This window comes from Trachemys scripta, chromosome 17 (assembly GCF_013100865.1).
Source record: "Trachemys scripta elegans isolate TJP31775 chromosome 17, CAS_Tse_1.0, whole genome shotgun sequence".
Classification (NCBI taxonomy): Eukaryota; Metazoa; Chordata; order Testudines; family Emydidae; genus Trachemys; species Trachemys scripta.
This window is the reverse complement of record NC_048314.1, coordinates 16,928,068-16,945,065: the sequence shown is the minus strand read 5'-3', so window position 1 is coordinate 16,945,065 and position 16,998 is coordinate 16,928,068. Positions and strand designations below refer to the sequence as shown.

At 45.3% G+C, this 16,998-nt stretch overlaps 1 protein-coding gene across 1 annotated transcript; it reads right to left on the bottom strand.

Annotated features, from left to right (window-relative positions):
- Positions 1-444: 444 nt before the first annotated feature.
- On the bottom strand, positions 445-15,512 carry GFI1B (growth factor independent 1B transcriptional repressor). Its single transcript, XM_034752010.1, has 7 exons — positions 15,098-15,512; positions 9,496-9,637; positions 6,975-7,142; positions 5,265-5,527; positions 4,431-4,568; positions 3,313-3,478; positions 445-2,502 (listed from the first exon to the last, which is right to left on the bottom strand). Exons 2-7 carry the CDS (start codon positions 9,608-9,610, stop codon positions 2,324-2,326), a joined length of 1,029 nt encoding a protein of 342 aa, XP_034607901.1. The 5' UTR covers positions 9,611-9,637; positions 15,098-15,512; the 3' UTR covers positions 445-2,323.
- Between the last annotated feature and the right edge of the window lie 1,486 nt (positions 15,513-16,998).

The window sequence follows — 16,998 nt, the reverse complement described above, 5'->3', positions numbered from 1 at the left end:
GGAGGTCTAGGTTGGACATTAGGAAAAAGTTCCTAACTGTCAGGGTGGTTAAACACTGGAATAAATTGCATAGGGAGGTTGTGGAATCTCCATCTCTGGAGATATTTAAGAGCAGGTTAGATAAATGTCTATCAGGGATGGTCTAGACAGTATTTGGTCCTGCCATGCGGGCAGGGGACTGGACTCAATGACCTCTCGAGGTCCCTTCCAGTCCTAGAATCTATGAATTTCCCCCCTAAGTGACACTTCAGTCCATGGTGTGGACTAGGCCCCTGTGATATTTAAGAGAGAGACTAGTAAATCAGACAGGCTATTTCAAATCCAGAGCTGGGCATGGCCAAACCTTTTTTGAAATGGGTGTCTTTAGTTCACAGAGCGTTGTGATAGTCTACCTCTACCTGAGAAGAAACATAGCGTTTATCTGGGAAATCTAACAGGCCTGTACAGGTTGTTACAGTCTGGTTTATTACAGTAAAAATATACATGACAATAAGTATAAATACATATGTAAATGTACACGCAAAGGAGGGGAGAGTGTTTTGAGTCGCTAGATTGCATGTTAGTGGAAAGTAGCCTAGAGCCAGCACAAACACGGAGGCATTTATGCTTCACATCCTGGGCCAGAGCCATTTGGATTTACACTGGGGTAACTGAGAGCAGGATTTGGCCCTTTTCCTCCTGGCAGTAAATGAATTCTCCACTTGCATCATGTCTTTCCTATCTGTAGGAGAGTCACTGCAGGGCTTTTGTTTCATTCATCAGTGCTGGGGTAAAGAGAGGGACAAAGGAACCGATGCTGCATCCCAGCCACAGGCTAAACCCAGTGATGTCACTGTTGGACACAGTGTCCGAGGCTGACTTGGTTGGGGCTTCATTGCCCCTCTCATTTAAAGGCACTTCTCTCCCTAACATAGCACTTTGCCCTTCTCTCGTGTCTTCCAGCTGAGGATCTCAAAGCACTTGACAAACCTGGTACATTAATCTTTATGACACCCCAGTGAGGTGAAGTATCATCTCCATTTTACAGATGGGGAAACTGAGTCAGAGGGAGGGGAAGTGCCCTGCCTAAGGTCACATAGTCAGGATGTAGCAGCACCAAGGAGAGAACCCATGGCTCTTGTTCTCAGCCCTGTGCTTTAACCGCTTGACCAGAGAGAGAAGGAAATACACCTCTACCCCGATATAATGCTGTCCTCGGGAGCCAAAAAAGCTTACTGTGTTATAGGTGAAACCGCGTTATATCGAACTTGCTTTGATCCGCTGAAGTGTGCAGCCCCGCCCCTCCGGAGCACTGCTTTACCGTGTTATATCCGAATTCATGTTATATCAGGTCACATTATATCGGAGTAGAGGTGTATTGCTACTTTGCCTTGCTAATACTTGTAGGGTACTCACATACTAATGTGATGGGTGCAAGATGGATAGATCAGCTTCTTCTTTTATAAGAGTGACAGGGAAACAAAATTCCCCGTGGTCCTGAATACCACGTAGCTCAGAAGTCCATGTAGGTAGCCAGGTGGTACTAATATGGGCATGTAGGGTCTGATTTTTTACTGCCCTGCCCTCCAACTCTATTGTAAGATAAACGTGCAGTGCTACATATTTTTCACCTGATAACAAAAAGACTCCTGTTGAAAGAATGTGAGTCTAGGTGTATGTGCCCCAAATTTATGCCCTCTATGGGAACCCTGTCTTAGCTGAGCGGAGCTCATTGAATGCAAATTATTTGCATGCCCAGGCCTTATCTTCCTAACCATCGAAGTAGAGCGTGATTAGGGAGCCTGGCACAGATCGCTAGTCAGTTGGTGTCATCAACCCAGGAGTCCCTCTGTGTCGCCAGGGGATGAGATGAGCCCGATCCTGCACTCATTGTAAATCCAGAGTAATGACGACTCCAGGGGATTTACACTGGAGTAACTGAGATCAGAGCCTGGCCCAATGCCTGTGTTAAAACCAGACAGTGAGTGATCCCGGCAGTGCCATTCTTGGTCACGCACAGGGGGATGTGGGGTAACACCAGGGAAGATAGTATCAGAGGGATAGCCGTGTTAAGTCTGGATCTGTAAAAAGCAAGAGAGAGTCCTGTGGCACCTTTAAGACTAACAGATGTATTGGAGCATAAGCTTTCGTGGGTGAATGCTCACTTCGTCGGATGCAGGGAAGATGACGTTGCTGTGCCAGTCCCACAGGGAATCCGGGCAGAGATAAGCATTTAACAAAGTGGGTGCCCCAAGCCAAGCAGAGGGAGAGACGAGGCCAGAATACTGGTGGGATTCCATGTGGCTGGGAGTGGGGGCTCCAGGACAGAGCTGGGGGTGTGCTCTCACTTCAAGCTGTGCTGGGTCTCCCTGTGCCGCCGCAGGTCCACCTTGCGCTGGAAGCCCTTGGCGCAGAGTTCACAGCTGAAGGGCTTGAAGCCGGTGTGCTTGCGGCTGTGGGTGATGAGATTGGAGCTCTGGCTGAAGGCTTTGCCGCACACTTGGCACTTGTGGGGCTTCTCCCCTGTGGGACAGAAACAAACCATCACGGATCCAAACTGAGGCAGCTGTTTGTGCTGGGCCGATGGGCTTGGGCAGTGCGGGTCTGTTAGCCACACACTGCCCTGCTGATGTGCCACCACGCGGCCCTGGAGGGAACACCTGTAGGGCTGAGAGGGGAGCTCGGCTTGCAAAGCCCATTTAGTCCCTGGCCTCTCTGCGGCGGCTGCTCAGTCAGTGCCCCCTCTGCTCTTTTTCACCCTCTTTTTGTCATTGCATCTTTTTTCTCGTTCCCTGTCTCTGATCCCTGCACCCCTTCCCCAACTCTCCCAAGCAGAACACAAACTCAAGCCCTCTACACTAGGGAAATTGGGCTCATCCCTCCCTCTTGGCATTATGGACTGGGTCACAAAGGGGAACATACAACCCCTCCAGGGGGCCAGTGGGACTTCATTGGTGCCGAGACCTTGTGCTGCCCCCCCTGCACAGGTGTGACTGCATCGATCAGACCCTCTGGCATACATGCAACATTAAAAACACATATGCTGAGCCCACAATTGGGCTCACCAGCAGCATCTTCCTGTACATCATCTCAGTGCATTTGCACAAGTGTGTGCATGAACACCGGGCTCATGTGTCTGTGTGTGTGTGTGCACGTGTGGGCATGAATGTTGTGGGCTCAGGTGCACATGTACATGTGTGCGTGTTAGTGTTGTCAGCTCAGGTGCATGTATGCATGCATATGTGTGACTGGTGTGTGTGTGAGTGCATCTGTATGCATGACTGCTGTGGGCTCAGGGGTGTGTGTGTGTTTCATGTCAGAAAGCTTTCTCACCGGTATGAATGTAGGTGTGTTTCTTCATGTCTGATTTCTGGTGGAAGCGCTTGCCGCAGTACTGGCAGGGGTAGGGCCGCGTGTCTGAATGGATCAGGAGGTGGGTGGACAATGTGGACGAGCGCTTAAAAGTCTTTCCACACATCTTACACTCAAAGCTTCTCTCCTGTTGGGGAAAATGAAATTTTGGGGATCAGATTTGTCATTCACAGGTGAAGTGATGGAGTCCAAAGCTAGTAGAAAACTAGGCAGGCTAGCAAGTTAAACAAGACAAATCAGGTAATCCTCTCCTAGGAATACTATTATTATTATTCATTTGTATTGCAGTAGCACACAGGAGCAACTAGTCTTGGACCAGGAGGACCCCATTGTACTAGGTGCTGTCCAAACACAGGATAAAAAAGTCTCTGCCCCAAACAGCTTACAGGAGTCTGAGCCACTAGATTGTGTCGTGCAGGAGGAGGTGAATCACAGGAGGAAACTATTGCAAATGAACCTCTGACATATGGAGGGATTTACCAAGGAGAGCATTGAGATTTGTGAGAAGAGAGAGCCAAGAATGAGGTCCATTGTCCTCAGTCCTCCAGGCCGTTGTGGCTATATAAATGTTCTTGGCACTGGTGTTGCTCTGTTGGTGTGTCTGCAGGAAGGCTGTTGCGTTTCCCTGTCGGGGATTCCCCCTTTGTTATAACAGATGGATGTCAGCCAAATCCCTGTATCCAAATACTCTCAAAATCTGGGGATGCTCAGACCTGAATGTCACAGGGCGCCTGTCTTGCTACAGTGAACTGAGCCAAACCCCTGGTTATCCAGACAACCCCTTAATTCTTAGGACATTTGGATCTGGCTCCAGATCTGAATGTTGTGGCTCAGGCCCATCTCTAGTTATGTCTCTTCCCTCCCAAACTCCCTGCTATTTTTCAAGAGGGCATGCCAACTAAAATCCAGCAAATCGTATCACGTCACATGAGGTGTGCCACCTAACCTAACAAGGAGGACTCAGCACGAGCTGGGATTTGCCCAGACTCTGCTTCGAGGTATCAGAGGAGCCAACCCCCATGGGAATTCAGAGCCACGGGTGACTCTGCAATCCCATCGGCTCCCTGTTGGCTACCAACCTGGGAGTGGACGTTCGTGTGCTGCTCCAGGCTCACAGCATGTCCAAAGGTTTTGCCGCACACATCACAAGCAAAGGGCCGCGTCCCACTGTGAGATCTTCGGACATGGACCTCCAGCCCATGTGGGGTGGAGAATACCTAGAAGAGGAAATCTGCCAATGAGGATCCCGGGAGCCAGCCATGTCTCCAACTCTATTTTCCAGTTCCCCCTCTTTGTCAGATGTTTCCCTCCAGCTGCCCATATTAGCTGAGCCCAATCACAGAACTATTTCCCCAGCCAGGAGAGTGAATGGCCAGCTGTCTCTGCTGGTTCTACTTCTGGGCTAGTCAAAACGAGGTGCTCTTATTTACCAGCAGAGAGGGGCTCAAACCAAACCCCTACACACCCACTCTTCCCAAACTTTCACGCTGGCTCTGAACATGGCAGCTAGCCTTACTCTCCCAGTGGGCTGAGCCAAAACTCTAGATCCAAACTCTGATGATGTTCAGATTCAGATCCATATCCAACTCTGTGGCTTATGCCAATCTCTGCTCAGCAGAGCCAGGTTCTTGTTTACAGAGACCTTCTGCTATCATCTTGATAGTGGTTGGTAGTGTAGGTACCAGTACAGGCGCTACACTTTTGGTGTGGCATGGGTGGGGGAGCACTGAGCACCAAGTACATATATTGCCTGCATAGGCTCCCGGTGCCCTTGGCCATATCAGACCCCTGGTATCCATCCTCCAGCTGGGTCCCTTGTACCTTAAATCAAGCCTGTGGGACACTGGTGTATGTATGTGATGAAAATCACCCCAGGCTCCTCCCCAGCCCTATGGCTTCAGTGGGTGATGCACCTTGTTGCACTTCACACAGTGGTACGTCTCCATGTCCGGTGAGTAACGCATGCTGTAATCAATAGGCGGCTCAGAGCCTGGCAGGAGGTGGCTGCCATACAGACTAACTGAGCGCTCCAGGAGGGCTGACTGCATGCTGGAAGACATCTGCCTGTAGCTGTATGGAGAATGGAAGGCGTCCCAAGAGAAACTGGGCTTGTAGAAGGTGGGGGTGCTTGTGGAATTGCTGCAGCCCTTAACTTGCAGAGCTGGGACGGATGTCTCTGAGGTGGCAAAGGAGAAGGAGAACAGATTGGCAGGCTGTCTGCTTTGCCTGGGTACTCATGCAAATGCTCCCAGACCTGCTCAACACAGTCATTTTATTACTGCTTAATATCTGTAATGAGAATACTTGACTCAGGAAAGCTACAGGGAAAGATGAGTAACCAGTGCGCTGCATTTCAAACGCTGATCTCATCTACAGATGGGCCTAGCCACAGCATTCAAATCAGGACTCAGTCCCTTTCATGGATGCCCAGGCCAGGCCAGGGCTTTGGGGGAACTTGTGCAACGACACCAGTGCAGTCTGGGAGCAAGAGCCTCAGAGAGAACTGCGGGATGTGGCTGTGCCTCGGTCATAAGTCCCCTTTGCATTGGTCACTGTCTCTTCTCTCTTGTGGGGGAAACTACAGAACAAGCTCACGGTTAGGAGGGTTTGACACGTTTCTAGTCTCAGTCTGAAATTTATGGCCGTGCTGTCGGGCATGAAACACGTCTATCCCAGAAGCGCAGAGGGAAATGCTGCCTGTGGGAAATACAGTAAAGCCTTCTCATAACTCTGGTAGGTGGGCAGGGCTGTCTTACTTCTGCTGTATGTGGTCTAGAAGCCACCCTAGACACAAATCTGTCCCAGCCTACTGTGGCTGGATTAGCTTCATGTTGCTGATACTCCAGGCAGGGCAGTTAGTACTTCCCAACAGCTCTGCTTGTACTTCCTAGTTTGGTGCAGTGCCTGTCAATGGCCTGCTATGTACAAGCAGACTGGGCAGCCTACCGCAGACCGAGAACAAAGTAGTTCGGGTACTAGTGGAGACTGTCATCAGGTGGTGCTGTAAGAGTGTGGTGGTATGGACGTGTGTGCACATGTGGGGCCATATACAACCATGACAGTAATAACCTCGGTCTATCTCTCAATCACCAAAATCTCTAAGGTGCCCATACTGTAGTAACCATATGCCAAGCTCATCAGATTTAAAGGCCACCAGGGCCTGTGAGGTAGGGAAGAGATGCTTCCAGCACTCATGTGACCTTGGCTGATATGAGACTTCCCTTTAACATGGGGCTAGTGGTGCCGGTGCTGATGGGCCATGACATTCTTACATTCAGATGTTGGCTGTGAAGGCGAGCTAGTGGCTGAAACCCTCTCAGAATCACTAGGCCTTTAATTGGCCAATACCTCCTATAATGTGGAAGAATATCTCTTGATCCCTATTTATTCTGAGGGCCTCGTTACCAAAGCAACAACCATCATACAATTCTTCGATTCATGAACCATTTAGGGCCAGGTTTTCAAAAGGGCTCAGCTCTGCCATAAACAGTGTGATCAGAGGTGTCACAAGGGGAGCCAGCTGGGCACTGAAGTCTTTTGAAAATCTGGCCCCAATTGTAGGTGCCGAGCATGTGACAATCAAGCCCCGAGCTCTTTGGAGAGCCTGGCCTTATATAGCTAACCTTGAGCTGGAAGCCCTGACAATGTCCTGTTCAGATACAGGACAGGTGCACCTTCTTCCTTCAGTCCAGCATGGTCCTTTTCTTGTTTTGGAACAAGGCATTCTGGGTACTCGCTTTTGAACTCTGCGCTGAAGGGCCTGACTTCTTCTGACGACTTGTCACATGGGGCTGTGATCAGAATGGCATCAGGGTTAATTTAGTCTAGCTGGCAAAATATCAATATTGTAATGAGTTAGCGAGTGTGTATGAATGAGTGTGTCTGTGTATGTGCATGTGCAACATTGCCCTCTGGTGGATGGAATCAGAACTGCTTAACTGTGTGTCATAAGCCCTGTAGTGCTAATGGCTAATGGAGATTATTCTTAGCTCCAGAGTCAGGGCCTGTGCATGCTGGAGAAGAAGAATCTGAATTCTATCATTGCCTTGATGGTCCAAGTGGTAAACCATGGACTGGGAAGAGGGAAGCAGGGAAGAAGGAGTGGGGCACTTGGTATGCAGCAGGCTGACAGCCATGAAATCCTAAGTGCCCAGAGGTTTGTTACAGTAAGTTGCACATAAATAACATCTTTCATCCACATGCTTAGCAATCATTAACAAATTCAGCCTCGCCGCCCTTCCTGCAGAGAGTTCAGGATTATTATTCCCATTTTCTAGGCAGATAAACTGAGGTTAAAGGGCTTGTCACATTGTAGCAGAGCTGGAAATAGAGCCCAGAAGTCTCCTCCCTACTCCAGTGTTTAATGACTCCAGTCTCACATTTTTCTACACCTGGCCAGGCCATCTCTAAAACAGATCCACCACCTTTTGCTGGTTAGCAATAGGAGATGTAATGGGCCTGTTCCAAGTGTCAGAATTGGTCTGAGGCCCAGTATTGGTTTCACCTCTCTCCTTGTTCAGCAGTGTGTTGACCTTGGAAATGGGAGGAGTTGGACTATCTGAAAAGGGAGAGTGTCGTAGATTTCAGAAAGGGCTGGGGTTTCTTGAGGGTAATAGACATCAGAGAAACGGCCGAACCCTTCCTTGGTACTGAACTGGACAGTACGACTCTCCAAAGGATGGGGATTTACCATGCTGTCTCTTTACTTCTTCCCATGAGGGTATGGCAGGGCTAGACTCTAGTTTCACAGACAGGGCCAAAACAAACTGTAAATTGAGCCTGAATTTGAATAAAGTAAATTTGAATGGTGCCTGAGGGGTGCAGATAACTGCCCCATCTGTCCTGCTCCAGTGACAGCTGTAGGAGAATGCATGAGGGTGGGGATGGGTTGGTAGGAGCGGGAAATCCATCCACAAAAGAAGGCTGGTTTAAGTGCAGGCAACACACATCAGCTTGCCCCTCAAGTTCCCCACTGTGAAATAGTCAGGGGGCAATTCCTTTCACAGTCATGACTACACTGGTATCCTGTCACCCTTCCATCCTGCTGTGAAATTCCTTGCAACTCACCGGCAGTTGGTAACGCACAGACAGAGGGGTATAGACACAGGGTACACTGCAGCTGGGGGTGTGATTTGCAGCTCAGGTAGACATATCTGTGCTCACTGCACCCTAGTTTAGAAGTGAGGATGCTGTGAGGCAGGCCTCAGCACCACCAGTGCAAGCTAGTAGTGTACCTCAATGTGTACCTAGTCCCCACGGAAGCCCATGCCATAGTGTCCTTGCTTCTATTTTTAGTGAGCTAGCTTGTGCGGGTATATCTACTAGAGCTGCCATTCACACCCGCAGGTGCAGCATAGACATGCCCACCGCGACAGTGTATGCATGGGGCATAGACAAAGAGTGTATGTGTGGCAAATAGGTATACAGGCAGCATGGTTAGGAGCCAAGGAAAATTCAGCCACCATCTCCAAGCATTTCTGATCGCTAGTGGATGTTTGTTGGAGTCAGCTGCCTTTGCTGAACATAAGTGCAGCGAGATCCACACCGGTTTCATTGCATGTACTAAAACTGCCCTCTGGGGGAAAATGGGAATAAATATTTATATTTAAAATGAAAGAAAGCAGAAGAAGGGAGGGTTTTTTGCAGTGATTCCCAGGCAAGCAAGGCAGAGATCTGGAAATCAATAGAAACACATTTATTCAAACTTTTAAATTCATATGTGTGAGCAAAGCCCTCCAATATAATCTAGTGTCTCTGCACTGCCCCTGGAATCACCAAACCATCAAGCCAAAGGGGAGATACAGACAGAGGCCAAATGCAGTTTCTGGGGAAAAAAAGGTGCAATTCCATTTTCAACAGGGTTGTACCTATTTATACCAGCAGCAGATTTGGTCTAGAGGGAGTGCAAGAGAGAAAGCGTGCAGAGGGGAAGCCAATGTCTTTGTATTGGGGCCCTTCACTCACTGTTTAATCAGTTCAAACTCACTATTTACTCACGCTAAACTCCCATTCACTTCAATAGGCAAGCTACTTAAAGAGGTCCCAGCTGGTTATCACAGCTCTGTGTTATACTGCCAGCCTGGCTTTCCGACTGCTGTTTGCCTTGGTGTACTTCAGCGAGCCCAGAGGATGGATCTGACTCACCAAGGCAGAGTGATGGTATGGGATCCCATGTGGAAACAGGCAGGTTCTCTTCCACAGAGTGGTGCTGGTGGTAGGTATGGGCCTTCTTACTCTTCACCAAAAAAGAACGTGGCATTTTCCAGGCACTTCCTGGGCAGAAACACTGAAGGATGGGATAAATAATGGTGAGGGACAGAAATGTTTTCTATCACTCCCCACTTTCCTACCCCCCAGCTCCTGGTGCTTTGATGACTAGAAATAAAACCCATATGTCATGTTTATGGATGAGCAACCTATACTGAGACAGAGCATTCGGTTGAAAGATTCTGCTCCCCCTATCCCTAGCCAGTCAAAGAGGAGTGGCTGCAGGGAATTAGGAGCTGGAATGGATTCCTCAACTCCAGGGCAGGAGACTGAAACCCATGGACAGGGCAAGAGGAGCACCATGTCATTTTCAGACACTGTTTGTCACTGGCTGCAGAGATGACAGAAAATCTCAAAGTGCTTTAATAGAGATTTAAGGTTTATAAGCCCCTTCCTCAACCCCGCCCCCCCCAAGGCAAAGAAATATTGTTATCTTTATTTTACAGAGGGAGAACGTTGAGGTTAAATGATTTGCTCAAGGCCACACAGTGAGTCAGTGGCAAAGTCAGGAACTGACCGCAGAACTCCTACTCCCCAGCTCTAGCCACTAAACAATGCTGCATCTCTGATTCTATTCTTTTGAATGTACAACGAAGTGGAGAGCTGGCAGGAAAACATTTCTTTGGGCCAGGGCCTGTCTTTCTGTTCTGTGTCTCTACAGTGCCTAGCACAATGGGGTCCTATTCCATGATGGGACTCCTAGGTGCTGCCACAATACAAACGCTAATGATGATAATAACAACAAAACAACATGAAAGACATTATGAATAATGGCAGAGAGGGAGCCTTGATCTGATGTGGGCTGAAGCTCTTTAATGTACATGAAATTTCTTTAACAGCACTGCATGATGATTTGGCTTTTTAGCTGACAAATGACAGTCAAAGCAATGGCATAGCAGAAGTGCTGAGTGGGAAAGGGTTACACGCTGTCTCTGAAACAAACACTATGAGGCTGTTGAAATGCACGCGTTAGAAACAAACATAAAATGCTGAAATTTAATCATATGAAATTCCCTTGCAATGCATCTGTTATCTTTAGTACCCAGGCCTACTCCCTCCCCACTTCCCAAGGGCTAATAACCGGCCTTGTGCTAGAGAACACGGGAAAGTGTTCAACGTTAGACACTACAAGGAGATCAGCTGATCTCTTATTTGCATGCACATTTGCATTTTTCCCTATACTTGTTCAGTACAGTGGCAGTAAAAGCAAAGCCTGGTATATTTTACCCTGGAAAGCTTGTAGTAAATCCTGGGTCTATGTTGACAGGGAAGTGTTCCTCTCCCGCTTTCCCTCTCACCCCACCCCTGCAGGAGAACAGTTGAAGCGTAATGTACATATTTACTAAAAAAAGAAAAAAGCCCAGCACCTGTAGAGCAAGAATGACCTGAAATGTCTCAGTGAGGCAGCATAGGGCAGCCAGGGAAAGTTGTGAATGGATCATGGAAACACAGCAACTAGAGATGGGAAAGGTCTCTGAGTTCAGCTAGTCCATTCTCCAGGGCCCAGTGCAGAAACTGACCTTGAGATTTCGAAATACAATTGTATAGGCTAGTGCTTTGTCCAGTGTTGTCTTAAGTGTCCCAAGGGACAGGGGAACAGATTTCCAAAAGCATTTAGGTGCCAGAAGATGCAAATAGAGTGTCTAGTGTGATTTACAAAAGTGCCTATGTAGGTTAGGTGCCTACGTCCCATTTAAGTCAATGAGAGTTAGGCACCTAACTAGTTTAGGTGCTTTTGTAAATCATATTAGTCACCCCATCCTCATCTTTAGGCACCTAAATACCTTTGTAAATCTGGCCCAGGGCTCCTATCACTTGATAAACCATCTTTGGGTCAAACTTGAACTCCCTAGTCAGGTTTTACTCTGAAATAGGTTCACCTGGTTTTCTTCACATTTTACCAAGAAAATTGCAAGTGACTTGCGATTAACATGTGAAAGTTTGTGTCACAAAGAGAATTTTTTTTATGTTAGAAAGTTAGAAGGGGGACCAATATAGGGCTGAAAATGGACAGCGTGTTTGCAAGCAATGACTCCATATTACCTAGTTCTATTTACTTTCCCCTAACTCCCTACTGAGGCTTCTTTTAAGCACCACAATGTTACAGGGCCCAATCCTGCAAGTCAGTGTGTGTAGAACTTCCACTGAAGTCAATAGGAGTTTCCAGGTGGGGTGTTTGCCGGATTGGGCCCACAGTGTTTCATTTAGATACACTGGGCCAAATTCTGCTCTCAGTTCACTAGAGTAAATCTGGAATAGCTCCAGAGAAATCAATGGAATTACTCCAGATTTACACCAGTATAACTGACAGCCAAATTTGGCTCCGTGTCTCTATGGCAGATAATGGCCTGTGCCTAGTTCAACGATCTTTGATGCACTACTGAACGTTGCAAAAGGAAGTCCCCCTCCCCCCCCACCCCACATTACAGAGAAAACAGGAACTGGGAACCCAGAGTGTAGTTAATTAACTGCATCAGATTATATTTGTGATTCACACGACCAAATGTGAGGAAAGCTGGAAGCACAGATTGTGAGAGAAAAATATTATCTCCCTCTGAAACAGAGATTATCAGTAGCAAGCGGTCAACTGCTACTAATATCTAACCATGATATCAAGGGAAACCAGCACTACGGACCCCACCTTTAACAGACAACACCTTGTTTTATTTTATAGAATTGCCAGCCCTCCAGGATTGTCCTGGAATCACCAGGAATCGAAGATTAATTTTTAATTAAAGATTGTCATGTGATGAAACCCCCAGGCATATGTACAACCAAAATTGGCAGCCCTATGTCTTAAGCAACCACTGAGTCTTCCAGACAGTTTTGTTCAACCTTTAGTTTAAAATCCATCTTTTATGGAGCCGGTTTTTGCTGGTCTCTTTGGTGACAATCCCTTCCTTGGATGGTGATCATATAAGAAAGGTTTCACTGATTAGCCGAGGATGATTACCCAAAATGTGGCTGTTTTGGCTTCTTCTTGGTTCAAAAGAGAATGTAAAATTCAAAGTCAGACTCATCAGAGTTACTTGTTTATTGCTCAGTTACAGAATGTGCAACTGGCTACTATATTTTCCAAGCAGCCAGAGGAAGCCCCAGGGAGAGTGGCCAAGTTACAGTTTTGGCTTTCAGCATGGAAAAAATATTCTTAGATTTTTCAAAAGTGGCTATTGGTTTAGTGATTTTGGACTTTTTGATTTTTTGGGTGCCTAACTGGAAACCCCTTAAAGGTCCTGATTTACAAAGGGTGGATGGTCAGCAATGTCTGAAAATCAGGCCCCGTTAATGCATCTTTGGTGCCCGCAAAACTGAGGCACCCAAAGTTACTAGCCCCTTTTGAAAATCTAGGCCAATGTTCATAATAATATTTTATATTTGCAGCGCACCTTCCATCCCAAAGATTCCTAGAGCCTTTAGGACAATGTTGATAGGAGGTCAATAGAATTTATAGGGAACATCTCATCAAAAACGTGTAAGATGTACTACAGTCACATTGTTACACTCAATGTACAAGAACTTCTATTAGAATGTCTTATTTTCAGGGGTTTCTGGCTTCTGTTTGAGCTGAGACATAGGGCCTGATCCTGCATTCCTTGTGCATCCCTGACACGCACTGAAATGAGTGGGAGTTTGCAGTGCACAAAAAATGCAGGATCAGGCCCTTTGTTGGTGCTGTAAAGGGCTCCTGTGCTTGTCAGAAGATTGCTGTTATGGAGAGACGAATATAGTCTTTATAGCTTAGACCCTGATCCTGCAAACACTTACTACCGACTGAAGCACTTACATCCGTGAGTAGTTCCATTGACTTCAGTGGGAATACTCACAACAATAAGCAAATATTTGATAGCAGGTGTTTGCAGGATTGCACCCTACGGACCTAATCCGGAACACCGTCCAGAATCAGGTCTTAAATTTGTAACATATGTTCCATTATAAGACAGACTTTCATCCCCTTGTAACTCCTGAAATTCAAATCTCTCTATCTCCGAATTTGGAAAGTGAACTCTCAAGATGAAGGAAGCTTTTTTCACTAGGTTTGAAGGAAATTCACAACAGACTTTTAGAGTTACAAATAAAATACATTTTCAGATGGGTTGATCGCTGTACGAGGTCTCAGCCAGGGGGAAATATTTTCTTCTTCCTACAAACTTTATTTGCTATTATAGTTTTTTTCCCAGTATTCCCGTGCAAAACAAAACAAAAACAAAAAACAAACAACCAAAACCAAACCAAAGCACAAACCTTCTAAAAAGAAAGAACTCTCTGTCTTACAGAAGATTCTACATTATGAAAAAACCTCACTACCATCCGCATGTATTTTAATTGTTTTGAGTGCTAACAAAATAAGAGGTTTTACAGACTCCTGACACTGGATCTAAAGTAGCATTCAAAAAGACTTTCAGTCTTTTAAACCAAAATTTAAACTCACTAGTCCAGCCTTATAAAATTCTACTCACCAGGGATGAGTAATTTGTACTTGTTTTTAGTGGAGAGGTAAACATATAATTAGTTCTTCCTTATCATGGTAAGGTTGGGCAAATGGATGTTGTGCCAGGGCTGGCAATTTTTTATTATAATTTTGCCCATGATGTGGATGGAAATACTTGCCCATCTGGATTAAATACATTTTTAAAAAATAAAGTGATTTAAAAAGTGATTTCAGGATTGTTCATTAGGAGCCGGATTCATTGACTTCAATGGGCACTGGATCGGGTGACAAAGGATAAATAGCTTTGACAAGGTACTGTAAAACAAATCCTATATTCCTTTAATTTACAGCTCACTCATCGTGTGGGCTTGTCATTTGTCCATTCACCTGCCCAGTGCATTGAACCGATCTGGCTGTATGTCAGGCGGGAGTTCAAACTTATTCCATACGCTAAAAATTAGGTCACGTTAATCAGCATATTTAAGAGGGGGAAAAACAAGTTAAATCAACTGATAAACTGGAGCCAAAAATACTAAATAATATGGGCCAAATCCTCAACTGGTGTAAACTGGCATTGCTTCATTGAAGTGAATGGAGCTTTGCAAATGTACTTAAGGTGAAGATCTGGCCCCATGAAAATATCAATTAAAAGAAAAAATGTAATATGTCCTCATTGCCGAGATACAAAGGGGCACATCTGGAAATTAGTTCTGCTTATAGGTACTTGTTGTGACCTAGGTGTTGAAGGGCATAGTAATATCTTATCTGTACCTTTTTTTGCTGTTATCATTCTCTGTTACTACTTACTTTAGTGTGTGTGCATGCACATGCCCGTGTGCACGTGTTTAAGTTAAATAAATGTACAGTTTTTAAAAGGTTTGATCATTTTATCTAAGCACCTTATTATCCTAAAACAATCCCCAGCACATGTAACTGACTCGTGTTGTGGAATATATCTGCAAACGCAAGAAAAGAAAAAAGAAAACCTTATGAAGACACATCATAGGAATGAATTCAACAAAGTTAGTAAATGTGTAAAAAAAAAATCACCTGTTTTGGGGACTGTGGTTTGCAGGAATCAAGCTCTGCCTTGAAATCTCCCCAGACAAACCCCCCAGCAAGAGGTCTTCTCTTTCTTTCTGTGGCTCTTTCTTCCACTTTTTCACTTGGTAGCTGTCTTCTGAAATAGATACTTCTCCTTTTTTCTTTCTGTTTTTTGCCCCTGTTCCCCTCCCTGATTTTTCAATCAGATTATTTGTGTCAAAATCTGGCGGTGAAGAAACAACCAATGGAGAAGCAGAGCCTGGACAGTATTTGCTTATCAAAACTTTCCAGGACTTTGAAAACTTGAAGAGAATTCATGTTGCTCAACTATGCTCCGTAGAAGCAGTGCCCTTAACACAGTGGGGCTTTCTGCTGGAATAGTCTTTTGTGATACTGACAAAGTGCATGACACAGGGAAATAATGTACCAAACAGACTTTACAAAAAAAGAAATGGCTGTTAAGGAAGCTGTATTTGTACACACACTCATTTACACATTACAGCTCTCACAGACATCTCACCACTCTCTCTCATGCACACACTCACACACTTCAGTCTCATGCACAAAACCATTTAATGCACATACACAAGATTTTTTTTATTTCAAAGTGTATTTTTACCTCTGCAGTCTACATGGAAAAAAGGATTAGATACCTCCATCTAATAGCTGCAAAAGATGCTTGTTAATGATCTTGTATTTTTGCCAAATGTATGCATGTAATGTATATACTTATTTATTTTTGTTGCATGTATGTCCAACTATAGATATGTATATAAATACAGATTTTTGTATATGTGTGTACACAGAGTTCATCATTAATGTATGTATTATATAAATCTATATTTAGAAAAATGCAAGTTAATTAATAGACATCTTTCCAATATGCTTTTCAAGAGTAAAGATAAGAATTTATACTTCTGTAGCTTCCTTCACCCAAGAATCACAAAGGAATTTACCAATATGAAACAACTGAACATCACAACACCTTTGTGAGGCACTTTGCAAATGGGGAAATCTAGTCACATAGGGGTAAACTGACTTGCCCAAAACCCCACAGTGAGTCTGTAGAGAGCTGGGAACAGAATCTATGAGTTTTGAATACCAGCAACTTGCAATAATCACTAGACAGTGCTCTCACTTGCTGCATTGATAGTAATGTGATCTCCCCAAATGACATGCCAATAAAAACTTGCTCTCCACTTTCCCCTGTTCTCTCTGATCTTCCCTATCTGAGACACACTCGTATTATGGCATGTGCAAAGTGTGGTGCTCTATCAGCATGCTCAGCAATGTACAGAGCATGGAGTAGACAAGGTGTCTACTCAAGGAGTTTACAATTTAAGAAGTGTAATCTCAGATCAGATACATAGCCATTTGTGGAGTACAGAACATGCTCATGGATGCCATCAAAAAAATGCTTTCACTTAGTGGAGTTTTGTTGCTCAGTAGGAACCTTTTCAAATATACTTTATTTTTTGGAGAACCAGTGGAGTTACACCAGGAATTAACTTGTCCCTTTGTCCTATACAGTTCAACGTGGTGCAGGTATAAGGAAGCAATACCATTTCTTTTGCAGTTAAATGAGATCCTGTTGCAATGTTGCAATCATCCTGAAGAAGTAAAACTACTACATACATATAAGTGACAGGTATTTTATACTCTACTCATAATATGCAGTGTTGTTATAGCCATAGTGGTCCCAGGATATTCGAGAGACAAGATGGGTGAAGTAATATATTTTACTGGGACAACTTTTGTTGGTGCGAGAAACAAACTTTCAAGCGACACAGAGGAAGAGCTCTGTGTCGCTTGAAAACTTGTCTCTCCCACCAACAGAAGTTCCACTGAAAGATAATGTTTTCACCCCTCAGGTCACTACTACACTTGATCTTAGCTCATAGAGAGCC

Coding starts and splice junctions, on each gene's coding strand:
- GFI1B (XM_034752010.1), bottom strand. CDS start 9,610: ATGCCACGTTCTTTTTTGGTGAAGAGTAAGAAGGCCCATACCTACCAC. Junction 7,143..9,495: donor CATACCATCACTCTGCCTTG/GTGAGTCAGATC, acceptor TTCTGATCACAG/CCCCATGTGACAAGTCGTCA. Junction 3,479..4,430: donor ACACGAACGTCCACTCCCAG/GTTGGTAGCCAA, acceptor TTTCCCCAACAG/GAGAGAAGCTTTGAGTGTAA.